At 44.5% G+C, this 19246-nt stretch overlaps 1 protein-coding gene across 1 annotated transcript; it reads left to right on the top strand.

The window, feature by feature from the left end:
• The first annotated feature begins 895 nt into the window (after nt 1-895).
• Nucleotides 896-17913, top strand: LOC130380430 (protein mono-ADP-ribosyltransferase PARP12-like). The gene is made up of 13 exons (XM_056587623.1): nt 896-1289; nt 1701-1839; nt 3651-3927; nt 3997-4152; nt 4506-4559; nt 4669-4795; nt 5596-5764; nt 6181-6280; nt 8169-8265; nt 9165-9246; nt 12561-12691; nt 13020-13171; nt 13916-17913. The coding sequence occupies exons 1-13, from the start codon at nt 1006-1008 to the stop codon at nt 14446-14448; spliced, it is 2301 nt and encodes a 766-aa protein (XP_056443598.1). The 5' UTR covers nt 896-1005; the 3' UTR covers nt 14449-17913.
• Nucleotides 17914-19246: the final 1333 nt, after the last annotated feature.

The raw sequence follows: 19246 nt of genomic DNA, 5'->3' as shown, positions 1-19246 counted from the left end.
CAGGTTATCTCGTTATTATGACATAAAGATCTCATAATTATGAGAAAATATCTCATAATTACGAGATCTTTATGTCAAAATTCCGAGATAATTATCTCATAATCACGAGGCCACCGTATCTTTAGTTCTGACTATTTTTTATCGGATAAAAAACCCCTGCTGTGAAGAACTTTTAGATTCCCAACGCAGCGCACAGAAACGGTCGCTGTCAGGAACACGCGTCTTGAGCGTCATCACTGGTGAGCCGTCTCGTTATCACCAGAACAGTGAACGCGCCTATAGTCAATGAGATCCGTCGACGGACGTATTTAGTGTACAAGGCGTGGTTCACACTACATGCGTCCGTCGAAAGGTATGGCGTGTTCGCCCTGATCTGGAAACACACGCTGGGCTAAATTGCCCCATCGGTATCTGTGCACGGTGGCCCACATTTCCCGACTCGTCCTCTGAAGGGAATGATGCGTCTCCGCCACCAGAGGACGCCAGAGCGCTGTACCGCCCATAGGAGAAACAGAGACTCGTCTGCAGCAGTTTATAGCCGTCAAGAAAGGTAACACAAAAGGAAATAATGGGATGTATGATATCATTAAACCAGTAGACCTACAACATAACTCTGAGTTGTGTTTGAAAATGGGTTTGTAGCCTACAGCCCTATATTAGTTGTACTCTATGTCTTTATTGTAGCCTATTACTAAGCCTATAATTGGCAACAAAGAAAACAAATTATACATCTGAAAATATGAATCCATAACTAATAATATGATAAAATACAGCCTATTATATAATGATGGTAATAAACCCGAGGTAGTTCGGTGCGTCTACCCTTGTTTACATCATGCGTGTTCCTTATTTGGTCATCCCGGAAAAACCTTAGGTTTCGTTTTCCAATCGTAAGACCAGGAAACTCATCCCGAGTCCCGACTGCTGCGGTGAATAACAGCGACCCACCGAGTCTACAGCCGTGTAAAACTTTGAGTGAGAGGCCAGTGAATACAGGGAATTGAAATGGCAGAATCTGCCATAGTCAAATATCTCTGCGGGAACCTCGGATCCACAAACAGGGAAGAACTGGTTGCCAACTGTGTATTCGGAGACGCCTCGACGGTAAACAAGATCATTAGCAACCGAGACCGGTTTGCCAACGCAAATGGAATATATGGAGAGAAGCGTCTGATCGCCAAGACGGCTCTCCGACTGTGCAGAAGGCTGGTGTGCGCTGGACCTGGATGCAGCAGTTTACATCTCTGTAAAACCTACCTGTACGGCGAGTGCCAGTTTGTTCCTGGAAGGTGAGGGCCGATTTACTATTATGCATGATGCACCTAAATGGGCCCTAAAGGCCTGTCGGAGGGAGGCCCCTCCCTGGCTGAGCGTGTGTTGTCCTGTTATCGAAGTTCTCTTGTTTTAATGTTGTATTTATGTTGTATCTCACCGAGCGTTAAAACACTCCCTTAGAGTGAGAAACCTTGAAATGCAATCTGTATCGATCTATTGATCTATCTATTTATATAATTCAAAACAACCATAACATGCCACACAGTGTGGTTGACGTTGCCCAGTGGAGTTAAAGGGGCTCTATGTGAGATTAAAGGGGTACCATGTGAGTTGTAATTGTGTTATTCTTCGGCTGCTCGTGAGGGGAACGCCTATCATCACTTGGTAGGCGTTCCTTGAACACGTGATGTCCCCCCCACCCACAGGCGGGCCGAGTGTTCCTTCTCCCACGACCTCCACTCCGAACACAACGCCGGACTTCTGAGAACACACGGTTTGGAAGATCTGGACAAGAAGGAGATATGTGTGTTGCTGCTGCAGAACGACATGGCCCTGCTCCCCGATGTAAGTGTATGAGCTGGTTGATCGGAGGCGAGAGTGAGTAAACGGATAGCACTGCGAACCAGGCGATGGATTTCGGGTTCACTGTAGCGCAGGGGTACTCAAGTAGAAATGATGAGGGGCCACCATTTTTTTTTCAGTGACTCAAGGGGCCGGTCGGTATACGTGTGACCGAGGCCGATATATGCTCTGTTTTAGACGTAACGCGTAAGCACGTAAGATACATAACCCCCCCTTGCGCGGTAAACTCTCCCCCCTTACGTGCTTAAGTGCGTCGGCCAAAATTCCTGACTATGCGACTAAAACACTACGGCCCTACGCAGCTCGCAAAGACTGATTGGCCAGCTAACCACATCCTTTCAGGAGTCTCACATTACGGTTTTACAGCATAATAGCGCCATTTTTAAAAGGCTGTGACAGAAGCGAATGAAGAATTTTGAAGAAGGAGAAGAAGAAAACACAAGAACGTATTATGATAATTATAAATATAAACAAGCCAGCGATTTCCACTTCCACGCCCACAGATTCGTTCGTTGCTCCCCCTACTGTTCTGGCGGAGAATCCCCTTGCAACACGCGCAATCCTTAAGGAACCTTAAAGGAACCGTAAATCAAAACTTGTCTAAAACAAGTCCCTTGTGTAAATTACGTGCTTACGTCTCTGCGTCGAAAACGACCCTAAATCGGCCTTGACTGCTGCTGAGATGGACTGTCTGCCTCGAGTTTGGGAGGGCTGGAGCGGTCTGTGGGCTGGAGTGCTATCTGTTTATCGTTGCAACCCTCAGCCTCGTATTGAGATCGCGGCGCGCGGTTTCAAAATAAGAGCGCCCAGCACGATTTTTTATTTTTTTATTTTATTTTTTTTTTAATAATTAAAAAAACTTTTCAGAACAGCTCGAGGGCCATTAATAGACACCCCGCGGGCCACAAAAGGCCCGCGGGCCGCTACTTGAGTATGACTGCTGTAGCACTTCCAGTCATGTAATAATGTATATTGTTGTTATTCAACGTTAGCTTTCATAAAAGTTTGCTTTAGTGCTTTTTACTGCATACTGTTAGTATGCAACATTTTATACGCTTTAAATTTCAGTTTTGTGAGCGAACGATTACCAATATTTAAATTGCTTTATTTATAATAAAAATAAATAAATGCAATTCTTTCTTTTCGCCACAGTGTGTTTTCAACTATGTAGATCAATTTTCAATTTCAATTATATTTGTATAGCTCTTAATCACAGGTACAGTCTCAAAGGGCCATTTTGTTTTTAAGACTCGATAAGTAGATTGGCGAACACAGAGCTTGCGTGTTGCTGACGGCTGTCACAATCTCTGTGTTCGTCAATCTACCTATCGAGTCTTGAAAACAAAATTGCGTCGACGGGTGATCTAATGATGGTATTGTGTATAAAATGTCATTTTTAATAAACAATCTATACACTTACAAAGTTCTCAATGCCTCGTTTTATATGCTAAGACCCTTATTATACTATGATCGAAGTGGCGGGCTACTTCTAGCCTTTTAAGTGGTTTAAAATAGTGATTTAGTTTTTATCATAACCACTGCCCCCTTCGTTCCAAGTTTATAGCGTTTTGATATAATCAGCTAAAAACAGCCAACTGAAGAAAGCGTCTATATGCGGTTTTTGTGCTCCAAAATGAACTAAACTTTCAACTCGTTATCATACAAAACATATCCCAAATCCATTTTACACCGGAATTACCCTTTAATTAGCAAGGAAGAAATCTTGAAATCCATGCGAATATCCCTGTCCTGAATGACGATCATCAAAACACCCCCTCTCCTCTCCCTCGAAGGTGTGCTTCGACTACACCAACAGCGGATGCCAGGAGGGTTGCAAAAGGATCCACATCTGTGATAACTACCTGCGTCGTAACTGCTGCTGCTCGCTGGCCCACGACTTCTACGAGCCTCAGCCCTTCGAGGCGCTGCAGAAGAGCCGCATCCCCAACGACCTCATGGTGGCCATGAAGCCGCTGTACATCAACAAGAAGGTCCTGAGTAGCATCGAGCACAAGGCCAAGCAGGCCGGACAGACCAATCAGGTCCCTGGGGCTGGTGGAGCTCGTGGTGGTGGTGGTGGTGGTGGTGGTGGTGGTGGTGGTGGTGGTGGTGGTGGTGGTGGTGGTGGTGGTGGCGGAGATGGTACTGCTGGAGGTGCCGTTGCTATGGGTGCTGCTGATGCTGCCGTTGCCATCGGTGCTATTGGTGCTGGTGGTGGTGGTGGAGCTGGAGGTGTTATCGGTGGAGCTGGAGCTCCAGGAGGTGGAGCTGGTGGAAGGAGAAGACAGCCTCAAGGTAAAGCCAGAACGTTTATTTGATATTTTACCTTTCTTGTCCCCTTGTATGTATTTTTGGAGGTTTTCAAGTGAATCAGCACAATGGCGGCAATGGTTCAGGAGGGAAAGCGGGTTGGCTGGTAACTGTAAGGTTTGAACCCTGGCTCCTCCTAGCTGGCGCGTATCGAGGTAGCAAGACCACTAAAGCTAGCTGCTCCAGACGAGCAGTGAATGTGTCGATGAATGGTTGAATGTTAGGCAGTATTGTAGCGCTGTAGGTGGCCACTGGTTAGGAAAGCGCCGTATAAATGCATATAAGTGCTTGTCCATGGATCTGAAAACAGTTGTTCATTATTTGTATTGTTTTTCCAGATAAAACCGAGATTTGCCTGTACTTCCTTAAAGGCAAATGCATCCACACCTTAGGTGAGTTCAAACTACTGAATCGTATTTTAGAACCCATCGTATAGCAGACAGCGTTCAAACCTCATAAATCACTGATACATAATCAATTGTTCCTCCCTGTCTTCTTCAGAAAAGTGTTTCCGAGCTCATTACAAGCTGCCTTACAGCTGGGAAGTTCTGGAGGGCCATCAGTGGACACTGCTGGACAGCTCAGAGAAGATAGAAGAGGATTACTGTAACCCCAAAAAGACATGCAGGTATGCAACACACATTTACCGTCTCAGTTTGAGACCCTGTCATGCCAAATTTGTACCGGCTGCCAAATTTGTACCGGGCACGTCAACAGTTGTCCGTTGCGAGGCAACGGACAACTGATTACGCAAGGGTTGTCCGTTGCCGGGCAGGTTTCAAAAAACATTCGCGCTCATGTTGCCAAAGACGAAATAACATAATACAGATAACGGATCGCTAGATAACACTTGTTTTTACTTTATATTTGTATTGTATTTAATTGTTTAATCAAATTTAGCAAGTAAACAGAGTGTTTAAAGCAGGTCAAGGACGAAATAGCACAATAAAGATAACGGACCAGTGCGAATGAACGAGCTTGAAGGTTTGCGAATGTTCGTGAACCTTTCACGTCATTCGACGCGATCGTCCGTTGCCAGGCAACGGACGACGCGATCATCTGTTGCCAGGCAGTTTTGGAATGGATTACGTATGGATGACGCGCCCGGTACAAATTTGGCAGCCGGTACAAATTTGGCATGACAGCCCCTTTGGTTTAAATTTGACTCCTTGGTTTGATACTGGTTTGGAACCCCTTTCGTTTTAATGAGCCTACTGTTTTATCCCAGTTTGAAACCCTTTTCGTTTCAATTAGTCTACTCCGTTTTACCCCAGTTTGAAACCTCAGTTTACTCCTGTTGTGTTCCCAAAGTCCGGTCCATTTTCAATCATTGAATGAATTCAACAAATTTATGTTGTGTTTTTAAGCTGCACTAGTGATCTCTAAACCCACATACTGAGGGTCAAAGGTGTGTGATGTTTCCTGCAGCACGGTGGATGTAGAAGCGGTGTGCTTTGACACCATGACGCGCGGACTCCAGAAGGTCAGGCGTCTCTCCTCCATCTCCTCAGTCCTCCAGGACACCTTCCTACTCACCACCGAGTGGCTCTGGTACTGGGAGGACGAGGATGGAATTTGGAACCAGTACGATTCACCGGTGAGTTCAGCACCATCGCAAAGCGGTGCCAGCCTGTATCGGCTCACATCCGCAGATGTAATAAACCAGACGATATTAATTTAGGGTTTGTAAAATTTAAGTTTAGAGTACCTGCTAGGGGGGTCAGGGTATATAATTGGCGGGAGAGTCAAAATATGCCATAAATTATGCTTAAATAATAATTTATTCAAAGAACTGACCTGAATAGATAATAAATACTTAACAGTTTCGTTTTTCTTTCAAAAACACCCTTTTGTGTGTGTGTGTGTGTGTGTGTGTGTGTGTGTGTGTGTGTGTGTGTGTGTGTGTGTGTGTGTGTGTGTGTGTCCACGTGTGTGTGTGTGTGTGTGTGTGTGTGTGTGTGTCTGTGTGTGTGTGTGTGTGTGTGTGTTCATTCGCCCGCTCGCTCGCTCCAGACCAACAGCAGCACAGAGCTGGAGAAGAAGTTCCAGAACGACCCCCAGGAGGTGATGGAGTTCACCGCAGGGTCCCAGGCCTACACACTCAGCCTCCAGGGTGAGGCCACCGTTACACCCCCCCCAGCCCCCGACCCACCATCGTCGTACACCCCATGAGCTGGTATCGTTTGTCATACGGCGAGGGAGGGATGATGACGTCGGGGCTAGGGAGTTTCAACCCCTGGGACCCAAAGTTCATTAGATTTACCTAGCAAGCGCTGTTATCCAAAGCGACTTACAACCGCTCATACACACACTGGTCAGGAGTGGTTAGGGTGAGGCGTCGATACTGCTTAACGATTCGAGTCTTTATTGATACCACCATCGATACTTTTCTATTAATTGGTGAAGATGTGTTTACTTTTTAGTGATGAGGAAAATATTAAGGAAATAAATAATCGTATTTTAAATTAAGGATGTAATTCTAAACACAATGTTAAAGGGGACCTATTATGCTTTTTCGACTTTTATGACATATAAACGTTGTTATAATGATTGATAGTCATGTTTAACCATACTAACATGTCAAATAATGACGTACATGCATTTCAACGTATTCCCTGCTGACAGTCTGGGGTGGCTGTGCAGAGCGTTAAACACTCGGGACAACGTTTGCGATTCACTTGTTCACATTTCCGGGAAATCATCTACGTAGAGGCACTCCTGCCGCGCCCCCATATGCCTGGTCAAATCTGCCCGCGTGCGCTTCAAGGAAGGTAACCAATCACAACGGAGTTGGGTTGGCAGGAGGGGGGCGAGGGGGCGGAGAAAGACGAAACGGAGCGTTGACAGAGAATGCTGAAAGGGCCCAGATGAGAGGAAGAGTTTCCTGAAAATCTACATCATTTTTTGTGAATGGTTAAACATGACTATCAATCATTATAACAACGTTTATAGGTCATAAAAGTCGAAAAAGCATAATAGGTCCCCTTTAAGCATGTAATTCTTAATATTTATTAATTATATATTCTAAAATGATTATAGCACTATACAACTGTATTAGTAATACAGAAACATGAGTAATACAGTATTACTCTTGTTTCTCACCAAAAACTAAATTTCCCGTTTCTTTATGTTACACTTGAACGCATCATGATAACCTAACAGTCGTTTTACTGAGCCAACCTCAACACATCACGCAGCACGTCAAACTTTATTTACTTTCTAAGATAACTAGCTTGTATGCTGCCAATTACAACACCAAGTTCACAATTGGATTACTATTTTTAGCTACGGGACTGGCGTCAAACTCTGTGTGTGCGATTACCGCTCGTACTTTGAGTGGATGATTGAGGCGGGCCAGTCTGTGGTGCAGCAGGAGAAGGAGGAGACAGAGTCTTTTCAACTCAGAGACAGCCGAAGGTAGCCTACTGCATTTGCCCTTTATTTGATGCACAATGCTAATGTGCTTGGCCATTGAGGTTGTGTTCCCCCCTTTTCGCTCGTTCAGCCATCGTCGCGAGCAAAGTTAACGGCAAGACTTACAATTCAATTCAAAAACATTGGTGGACCAGCTGGAGTGATTGGATTGATTTGATTTAAATGCCGTGTCCAAACTCAAGGGACACAACATTAACTTTCAGGACCTACGGGACAAAAAAAAAATAGACTCGATAGTGGTATCGATAAGCCCAAACGTTAATGATTTTCGTATTTTGAAAAAAGTTAAACCGGGTCCTTGATAGAACCGGGTTTCGATCCCCATCCCTAACAAGGACACCTCGACACTAAGGAGTCACCAGGGATCGAACTAGCAACCTTCCGGTTACCAGCCAACCCGCTCTACCTCCTGGTCTAAGCCAACCCTTGAACAGGCAGCGAACTCTGCCTTCGCTTTATTAATAATCTGTCATGAGAACTCTCTGTGAGTCGCTTCAGACAGCGTCTGCTGGATGACTCAATTGAAACGTAGCATCATAAGATTTGTATCCCTTTGCATTTTGCAGACATGATCCAGACCAATAAGAGATACGGCACCAAGAGGGTGGTGAGACGACGGCCTCGCTTCCTGTCCTCCGCCGACGTGCAGGTCATCAGGACAAGGTGCGTTCCACCTGGAAGACAGACTGCCTTTGTCCGCTTTTAGAGAAGTCAAACGTCTTGGTCCCGCTACACCAGTGGCTCTCAAAATTTTTCTACTAGTGTAGAAAAGGTTTCTACACTAGAGAGAGAGAGAGAGAGAGAGAGAGAGAGAGCAGAGACAACTTTGAGATAGGGGAAGGGGTAGATAGGAACACAGCCATGTGTGTTATACACACACATACTAAGTTATATTTTCAGCGAATGGAGTACCCCCTTCACTGGCACAAAACATTTTGGGCAGAATAAAATTAAATGGAACATGAATAATATATGTGCGTTCTATTTGGCAGCGTAAACATGGACATTAAAAGGGTCACGTTTCAACCACTTGTCCAGTTTCCCCGATCTGCTATTGTCTAGCTTTCAGAATTTAAAGTTGCTCAGGTTTGATTTTTTTTGTATTACTTTTCAATTCGCTGTGTATCCATTGTGGTACCTCAAAGTGCCCCTAGGGGTACGCGTACCCCCATTTGAGAACTACTGCACTACACAATATAAGAAAAGCATGAACCAGCCCCCTTCATGCATACCCATACCCTGGCCTAACCCTGAAGAATGCTATCGCTATCGGTTTTACTGCTTTATGACCAGGAAGCTTTGGGAAATGTTCCATTCCTACTGTATGAAAATGTCCACGTACACAGACGATTGTACGCCCTCAGAAAGCGACACTGACTGGCGACTTTGTATCGTCGTATCTGCCGTCACAACTCTATGCTAATATTGACCCTCCTTTTTCAGTGAGACACAGCACTACTTTTACATCAGGCACTTTGGATAGCTGCCCATAAACTACACAAAGAGCTGGTCCTATCCATTACGCTGCAAGTGAAGTTATTATTGTTTTTCTTTTTCCGTAGGAGGCCTCAAAATGGTCCAACCAATGTCCTAGTTATGCCAAGACACTGGGACAGGACCCAGGTTCCTGCGACTGGACATAAGGTAATTATAATTATAATTTATCAGAAGAGTTACAAGCAACCACATGATCTACATTAAAAAAAATGTTTGAGATCATAAAGGCCATGCGTTAATACAAATATTATATTCATTATTAGGCAAGGCAAGGCACCTTTATTTATATAGCACTTTTCATACACAAGGCAGACTCAAAGTGCTTCACATATAAACATTGTCATACAATAAAATAAATTAATAGATAAGTAAAAGACAACATATGCAAAGAAATGGTTAAAATAGAAAGTTAAAAAGGCATTATAGTATTAAAATAGAAAATAAAGGCAAAGTTAAAAAGCTTCTTAGAAAGTGCAATGTATTTAAAATTTTGCAGAAACTAAAGCAAACATAAAAGTCTTCAGTCTTGTTTTAAAGGTGCTCAGAGTTGGGGCAAGTTTTAAATCCTCTGGGAGTTTATTCCAGCTATTTGTTGCATAGTAACTAAATCCTGCTTTCACATGTTTCGTGTTTACTCTGAGGATAATTAACAGATTGGTCTCAGAGGATCTTAGTGGTCTACAAGGCTTATGTAGTGGAAGTATATCAGTTAGAGATTTTGGGCCTAAACCATGTAGGGATTTATAGGTTAGCAACATGATTTTAAAATAAATTCTCTGACCTACAGGAAGCCAATGTAACGATTTCAGAATTGGTGTAATATGTTCAATTTTTTTGGTCTTTGTTAGAACTCTAGCAGCAGCATTCTGAACAAGCTGAAGCTTCCTCAGAGTTTGTTTTGGGAGACCTGTAAGGAGACCATTGCAGTAATCAAGCTTATGTATTGTGTACAAGTTTTTGTAAGTCTTCGGTGGAGATGAGCCCTCTAAGTCTACATTTTTAAGGTGACAATATGCCGATTTTGTAAATGATTTGATGTGACTGTCGAAATGTAAATTTGAATCCATGATAACCCCAGATTTCTGGCTTGGATTGAGGTTTTCAGGGACGGAGAGTGAAGGTGTTGGGTTACTTTAAGCCTTTCCGTTTTAGAACCAAATACAACTATCTCTGTTTTGTCCTCATTTAGTTGAAGGAAATTTCGGCACATCCATTCTTTCACTTGCTCAATGTATTGGCACAGCAGATCTATGGGCCGATAGTCATTTGGTGACAGCGATACATAGATTTGCGTGTCATCAGCATAGCAAGGATGGTCAATATTGTTATTTTGCATGATTTGCCCTAGTGGGAGCATGTAGATGTTGAATAAAGAGGGTCCTAAGATCGAACCTTGTGGGACTCCACATGTCACGTTGGTTGATTCTGATACAAAGTCGCCAATGGAAACCAAGTAGTTCCTATTTTGTAGGTAGGACCTGAACCAATTTAAGACTGGGCCTGAAAGCCCCACCCAGTTTTCTAACCTGTCCAGAAGTAATGTATGGTCTACAGTGTTGAATGCAGCACTGAGGTCAAGTAGCATTAGTATTGAGGTTTTGCCAGAGTCTTTGTTAAGACGGATGTCTTTTACAACTTTAATAAGGGCGGTCTCAGTGCTGTGCAGGGGTTAAAATCCTGATTGTCATAGCAACCAGTTGATGTCAGGAAGTGATTAAGTTGCTGGAGGACAACTTTCTCAATGATTTTACTTATGAGGGTAGATTTGATATTGGTCTGTAGTTGAGAGAGGCTTATAAGGTGCAGGTCACCAGTTATAACTAGACAGTCAAATTCTGTGGAGATGCTAGACAATAAGTCTTTGAAGTCATCGAAAAAAATTGCAGAATATGTGGGTGGCCTGTAAATAATTAATAGGAGAACTCTGGGGGAGCATTTCAATACAGCACTAAGGTATTCGAACGATGGAAAATCACCAAATAACATCTGTTTCCCCTGAAATACATTTTTAAATACAGCAGCAACCCCTCCACCTCTTTTTCCAGATCTATATGCATCAAAAAAGTTATAGTTGGGAGGAGCTGTCTCTATCAGAACGGTTGCACTGTTATTTTGTTCCAGCCATGATTCGGTTAAAAACATAAAATCCAGTTTATAAGTGGTAATAAAATCATTAACTAAAAATGATTTGTTATTAAGAGACCTCACATTAAGTAGAGCCATCCTGATGGAGTTGCTGATAGGCTTTAAGGTTGTTTTTGGTTTGGAGGCAATCGATATGAGATTTGTGAGGTTAGCAGTGTGTCTACGTTTCCCTTTGCTTACTCTCTTAGTGGTAACAGCATGAATGCAAAAGTTGCCCTGCTTTGACGTAGGCAACCTTGGGTTCAGCAGATGATGTGAAACTTCCTTTATACTGTGTCTATGGCTGAACCCTTTTTTGTCTCAGTAATACTCAGGACTACTATCAGTACAGGGGGCGGGGGGCTGGGGCGCCATCCTCTTGGGTGTTATCAGCCTGTGGACATGGCGATGCTATCATTGACACAGATGCAACATATTCCAGTTTCTTAAATTCAGCTGGAAAATCGCAAAGGGAGGAGACATTGGGGCTGGAGTTGTTGTTGTGGCTATGGGAGAGATGAGGCTGGAGGTCATCGTTGATGGGGGAATGCAGAGGAGGGGGTTGGCCGTTCCTCGCCAAGCCAGCATCAGCGATGGGGGAAGGCAGAGTGTTGATGGCGTCGGGCGGGCTGTTGTCTCTCTTCAAGGTCTGTGGGCTGTCTGCTATCTGTGTGTCAGATAGTGGCAGAGTAGATGTGTGGGGGAGGCTGTAGTCTCGCTTCTTCTCAACCTGTGCTCTTACTGTGGCCTGTGCGTGAGACCATGGAGATTTGTGGGAAAGCGAGAAGAGAAGATTGTCCCTTCACAGTTTTGAGCCTACCCTGTTTGGGTGTAGGCCATCTGCCAGTCTCGTTTCAAATAAAGCCACTGTCTGTTGCAGTTTGGTGCAGTCTGTGCATTTCCCAGTCTCCACGCCTGAGATATCCGAGTGCACAGGCATGTTGGCGATAGGAAAGTCCAAGGCTTTTTCTGCCGTCTGATCCGGGAGTCATAAAAAGTGCCAAAATGTCATAAAAAGTGCCAAAATGTATTGTTGAATCGAGCGATGGAGGACGACGGAAACAAAATTAGTATTTTTTCCAATGCCTAGCGGAGCTTCGGGAAACATGACCTCTCTCTCTGCTGCCTCTTATCCTCACTCTTATTATTAGAAAGATAATGTTAACTTCTTCTTCATTTCTGAGTTATCTAGTGTTGATGGTGATGACATCCTCATGATAAACAGTCGGGATGTATTTAAAAAGTAGCTAAAAATACGAGTCTCATGATATGCAACTTATGGTTGTTTTAACCGTTCTCAAAGGTAAATTCAGATCTTTCTCCCCCGTCTCTGGTAGAAAGTTCTGCTGCAAGATTCGTCCGAAGAATACAAGGAGGTGGAGACGCTGTTTCGTCAGACGATGACCAACTTTGACATCGTGAAGATTGAGAGGATTCAGAACAAGAGTCTCTGGGACCACTTTCAGTTGTACGTCACTCAGTCTGAGAATCCATAAAATGGCCGAAACCAGGGGAATCGAACACAGCACGCTGTTCGACTCAAAGTGATAACTTTGAGTCAAACAGCGTGTTTAATGCTTTTTATCATAAGCATTAAACACTATTATTTTTATCATTATAAGCATTATCGTTTTGAGTCGAACACCATACAGTGTTTGATTTCCCTCGTGTCGGCCATTTTACAAACGGTGTTCGACTCGTACGGTGCGGATCTGTGCGGTGTTCGACTCAAAACGATAACGTCTACAACGATCAACTGAAATTTTAACTCTTTTTGAAATCGTGTTTTATAAAAGGCAAAGGGATCAAATGAAGACGAAGAACGGGGGCCGTTGCGTGGCCGAGAGGAAGCTGTTCCACGGCACAGACTCCAAGTACATCGACGCCATCTGCTGCTCGAACTTTGACTGGAGGATCTGCGGAACCCACGGGACCGCCTACGGCAACGGTGAGCTAGCCGCTACGACACCGCTGCAGGGCTTAAAGGTGCAGTGTGTACGATGAGGGGCATCAAGCACAACAGTCTTGGAAGGTATTGTATGTACATAAGTGTGTTTGAGTTATCAAACAGCCCATAAAAAAATACTCCAATCGTGTGTTGTTGATTTACAATGTCCACAGAGGGAGTCCAATGCCATGGAAGTTGCCTTGTTTCTACAGTAGTCTAGAATGGACAAATGGCTCTAGAAGGACTAGTTTCAAATGTTAAATCATAATCGCTGTCATTCTTAAGCTGTCAAACTATGACCTAAAGCTTGTTGATACCTACTGGCAACTCACAGGTCAGTACCACCTGGACGGATGGCATTAAATCCTACAGACTGCCACTTTAACAACTGACCTGTGTTCGATTGGCTTGGATAGCCAAAGGTTGCACAAACAAACTTTAGATGTGCCAATATACTTGAAATGGGTTCAACCTTTTTAGATAAGATGTATTATTCTGGGGGTATTTTCTGTGTGTATTCGATGGATTCAGGGTCAATGTTTCAAAACACAAGCTCAAGCTGAAGATAAAGCGACACTTCATATTTCTTCTCTTCTTATCTTGTCACACTTCCCCCTCCGTCCCTCTCCTCGTCTCCTCTCCTCTCTTCCTCTGTCTTCTCCTCTTCTCTTTCTTCTTTGTCTACTCCTCTCCCCTTATCTCCTCTCCTCTGTCTCCTCCCCTCGTCTCTCTCCCCATCCCCAGGCAGTTACTTCGCCCGGGATGCCAGCTACTCCCACAACTACACCGGGAACACCGCGACGGTCCGCTCCATGTTCGTGTCCCGTGTGCTGGTGGGTCACCACACCCGGGGGAAGGCCGGCTACGTGCGCCCGCCCTCCAAGGACGGCGGGGACACCCTCTTCTACGACAGCTGCGCCGACGACATCCGCTCGCCCTCCATCTTTGTCGTCTTCGACCGGCCTCAGATCTACCCGGAGTTCCTGCTCACGTACAAGGAGAAGGCGTCGGCCTCGGATGACTGGTCCTGGGTGATGGCCCCTGCCGCGCCGGTGGTGCAGCCCACGCCGGTGGTGAAGCCCACGCCAGTGCCCACAGCCACGCCTGCGAGGGCGTACGGCAACACTTCCTCGTTCTTGAATGCCGTCCCTCCACCACAGCGCTACGCCCCCTCACTGCAACCCTACGTCAGCCCCCAGCCTACGAGATACAGCCCCCCGCCCCCGACGTACCCCAGCCCGAAGCCGAAGCCAAAGGACTCATGTGTGGTGTGCTAGGGCGGGGCAGGCAGTGTTGGCAAAGTTCACTTTCTACATGAACTAGTTCCAAGTTCAGTTCACAATTTTTTTATATCCCACTTTATATCCCCCCCAATTTTTTTATATCCCACTAAGAAAATAGTTCACAAAACTATTTTCTTAGTTCAAAGTTCCAACAATTAACTACCGGTCGTTCATAATAATTTTTTCAATATGTTGCTGAAAGCTATTATTTTTCAAAATTATGGCCACAGCCCATATAGAACCACAGACAGCAATTATTTGATCCGTTTTTAACCCTGAAACTATGCGTCAGATTTCATCTTCATATCCAATTTTGAATCCTTATCCAACCAGGGTTTACATTAGCATTTAGGGGACAGCCTTTCCCCACTGATGCTTTAACGCTTGGTTGTTGTCCAATCAGTCCACACTACTGGCCGCTGCAGCTTTCACCCCTACAGTATATTCTCAAAAACATGAGGAAAAACTTGCTGTCTTTTTAAATGAGGAATTATTATATTATTTTTTTTATAAGAAAAACAGGAAAGAATTCCTTAGGGTGCAATAATAATTTTCCATTTCAAATTCTATTTCACTACATACTTAAAAGGAATACTTGAATCCTCGAAAAGACAGGTTAATCAAACTAGTTTTGCTGAACGAGTGTGTTACGAGTGGCGGGGCGTGCACTTATTTAACATGCCCGCGGTATTCAAAGACTAGGAATATTTAAATATTCTATGAAACTTAAAACTGAACCATTTATTCGTTAGAGTTGGATTTATACTCAATGCAGGAACACTATTGGAGGGGTTTGGACGAACATTGGAACTAAATGAATTGTTTGGAGTGCCGCGGCAGAACGAATCAAGGAGTAGTGCAGTTAGCAGTTTTTTGCCCATAGAAGGCAAATCCGTTAAACATAGACTGTTAAACAATATCCCCCCGACCTCGGAGATAATCAGAACAGCTGGTCAGGTGAAATTAATTGATCCACAGAATAAAAACATCCTTATTTTGACATAGGTCTGCATGCATTTGTTAGATTGCTCAAACCATGTTTGCATATTTAGTCTTCTTTTTCTCGACTCTCCAGCATCCCCATAATTAATGGCCTCGGTGTGCAAAGAAAGGCGGGATTTCCGACGCTCCTTTTACAGTAAACCACTTTGAACGTTCAAATAACCCTCAGAGTTAAGTCTCTATCAGTCCCAACATTTAGAAACAGAATCGAAAAAGTCCAAGAGTGAATTGGGTCAGTGGGGGTGAGGGTCGGTGAGTGAGGGTCGGCGACTATCCCCAATGAAGAATGTCGTGTAGTCACTAAAGCGCATGCAATTAAGAAATAATCGCACTAATTAAGAATAACGATAATTTGAATGAAATTTATATCAATGACGCGTCGGAATGGCGGGACGTTTGAAAGAAACGGCCCGCCAATTGGGAAGCAGGCCTCATGAAGGCCGCGTCCCCCGGTGTTTTGCTGAGTCATGGTGTGTCGAGTCATGGAGACAGTACGACCCTGGAGGACTTCGGGAATCTGTTTTGGTTTTAGTTCTACCTTTCCCATCTGTAGAAGGGCTTTGGGTCTCGACTCGTTCAACATGAGGTCTAATCTGAAAAGCCTGAGGTTTAGTAAAAAGAAAATGTATTGATACATTTTCTGTTGTACATTAAAATGATACGATATATACATAGAGAAAAATGCTTTATGGTAACCAACATTTGCGTAGCGATGCGCTGCTGTTTGATTGCCCAGTTGAATGATTTTTCAAATCTATGGAAACCACTGCTGGCCTTAACGAAGGATTCACTCCGAATCCTGTTCGTCCACACGTCAGGGAGAGGACTTCATCAAGAGTGTAAATAAAACATTTAAATGTCTGTACCGACTGTGGCCAGCAGAGGGCAGCAACTACACACGAATCAACGACCAATGTCATAATTGTGTTTAATTACTTAAAAAAACAGGTTGGTTTGCAGGGTTATATACATCATTTATTTGCTACAGTGTGTATCATCCTGAAGGAACAATCTGTGATAGCTTGTGTAACTCCAAAAAAAAAAAGTATATAAATTGATTGAAAAATCGAACCGTTTTTGAGACTGCATTACTTCTGTGACAAATGTAGTTTACATAATCAGTCAGTTAATTTATTTGGCCAATGTATTTAACACAGACTAACACATTACACTGTGATCTGTGATGACCAATGCCACCAGCGAGTTACACCGCATCACGTCGCGAAGTTACACCGCCTCACGTCGCGAAGTAGCCAGAGAAAGAGAGGGTGAACACGGCCAACGGCGAAAGAAAAACAGCATGTTGCTCCAGCCATCTGGGACCAGTGTTGCCAGATTGGGCGGGAAATCTGGTCCAATCTGGCAACGCTTTCAGAGATGTGAGGTGTGGAAAATGATATTATCCGAGTGTTTAATCATTGCGTTATAATCCTAAAGTATAGGCCTGCCTACATGTTGCCTTCGTCTCTGCTGTTAACATAGAACCGCTTGATCCAATACGATCCAGCGTCTAACCGCTCATTTCTAATTCAACACCAGTGGTTGTAACTTCTATTCCGCTGTAAGGCAGCTCTGATCTCCAGCTGCAGAGTTTTTTTTATATATATATATATAATATGTCCATGGTCCAGGCCTCCCTGTGAACGGGGGCCGCCTCTTCCTCCGGATCCCGGCCGCCCCAGCAGGTGCGTCTCATCCCGGTCATTAGGGGCGGGATCGAGGCGTGGGGCTGAGGCTCATCGAAGAGTAGATGATCCATGGATCGGAGAGGGGTCTTGGGTCTGGTGTGTGAGATGCTTCGCCTCCCTCCCCTCCCGTTCCCGTTGTGTTAAGAGACGACCCTGCATGGCTTTGGGAATCCGTTTGGTCATACTGTGGGTCTATCTTTGGGCGGGCGGGTGATTTCTGTTGTAGGGATTAGGTTTCCTGCAGCTACAGCCGTTGAGCTGCAGGTTGGAAGTGATCTTTGTTGTTTATGTCAACATAATCACTACGAGGATGATTTTGGTAATCATACGTTATCGTGGCAATGCAGGTGGAAGCATGTTGCATTGAGAGATTATTGCTCGCTTCCAGTATTAATAGTAGGCTATTGACAAAGTTATAATTGATAATTACAGTATTTTAATTGGCATACTCTTGTATAATGATGGCGATTATGCAATGGACTTTTGATTCATTCATTCATGTTTTTTTATGATCATTATGAATATTATTTATGCATCCATCATTAATAACAATCAACCATCATTTATTACAATCTGGTTATAGTAATTCGGAATGAAGCTGTCTGTCTAAAGCAGGTAGACAGCTGTCTGTCTACCTAACTGCATGCGGACAATCAGGTGTCTCCAGGCTTGCGGTCCTGAATGCATAAGACTACACTTCCTGGCATGCATCGGGGGAACACGGAGCGATCTGGACAGGGAGGCTGAGCGCCAGCCTATGAGGGATCGTGATCAGCGTTGCCAGATTGGGCCCGGTTTCCCGCCCAATCTGGCAACCCTTGGTGCAGTGCAGGTTGCCAGATTGGGCAGGAAATCTGGCCCGATCTGGCAACGCTTATCGTGATTGTGACACGAGCGCATAAGGAGAACCACCCGACGCTGTAGGGACCCCTGAGCTCCGCGTAGGTAAGTGTTTACATCTTTTAAATTAAAATGTGTGCAGGATGTTGTGCAACTCGTTCACCTGATCAACAATTTAACCGCGTGTCCATCGCTTTGGGGGGGGATCTGAGTTTTTACGAGCATCCTGTCCCCCGTTTCCTCCAGTTAATCTACCTTATGCATCCAATTGGCGTGAGCCTTGCTTGCTGCATGCACCGTGCTTTGATCGTCCTGAGATGTAACAATGCAACAATGCATTTGCTGCGGCGGTCGTCGTCAGATGCATCAGTTTTACGGTCTCCGGTGCGTGCATCGCGCTCCGTTCGACGCACCGGAGAGGGGATCCCTCGGCCGTGTCCCTGTGGTGCATCAGCCTCCATTTGTCACACCTTAATCGTAGTCTTACCGGGTCCCGACCTGGATAAACGCAGAATGCAGAAAAAGTAGACGTATTGTTATGAATATTAACTTAATTCAATTGTACTGCTAAATCTTTGCAGATAGTTTGCCTTTTGTGTAAAAACCAAACGCTTTTTTTGCATTTGTTGCGGTACTTTTGCCAGTTTTTTTCTTCCTAATGTGTGTTTTTTTTTTTATCAGAGGCACCGCTGCACTTTTGTATGATGTCATGCTGGTAAATATGACCGTTGTCATGAAATATTCATTAGGCGTTGAAGGAACCAAACTGCTCGTTAATAGACCACACAGTCCTGGGCTAGGGTAGGCCGACCCAAACATCTCTCAGGTCTCTTGTTAATAGACAGTCTAGTACACAGTCCTGGGCTAGGGTAGAACAACCCTAACATCTCTAAGGTCTCTCGCTGGAAAGACGCTTTCTGTTTTACCTGCAAATCAGACCAAGCTCTGCTGGGTTGCGATGGGGAATGTATAATCATTCATAACGAGTTTGATGGCGTTAATACAATCATGTTTTGTGGGATATAATAACACATTTTACTTCCAGACAGTAAGGCTGGTGTCCCAGCCCTATGTACCACATTTCCGAAAGGCAATTTCCTGTGTCTTTAAGAGTCCTATTTCTACACACCTAGATTCCCGTACCCTGTTCCGCTCGATGCGTCCAACGTGCGTCTGACGCCAGATGGATTTGTCTGAGCTAATAGAGAGTCTGCTCTATTTGTCCAGCCCTTAACCACCGCTCCGGCCACAGAGGGGTTCCC

The sequence above is a fragment of the Gadus chalcogrammus genome, chromosome 4 (genome assembly GCF_026213295.1).
Source record: "Gadus chalcogrammus isolate NIFS_2021 chromosome 4, NIFS_Gcha_1.0, whole genome shotgun sequence".
In the NCBI taxonomy this organism is placed as follows: domain Eukaryota; kingdom Metazoa; phylum Chordata; class Actinopteri; order Gadiformes; family Gadidae; genus Gadus; species Gadus chalcogrammus.
This window is presented reverse-complemented; position numbering and strand designations above follow the sequence as displayed.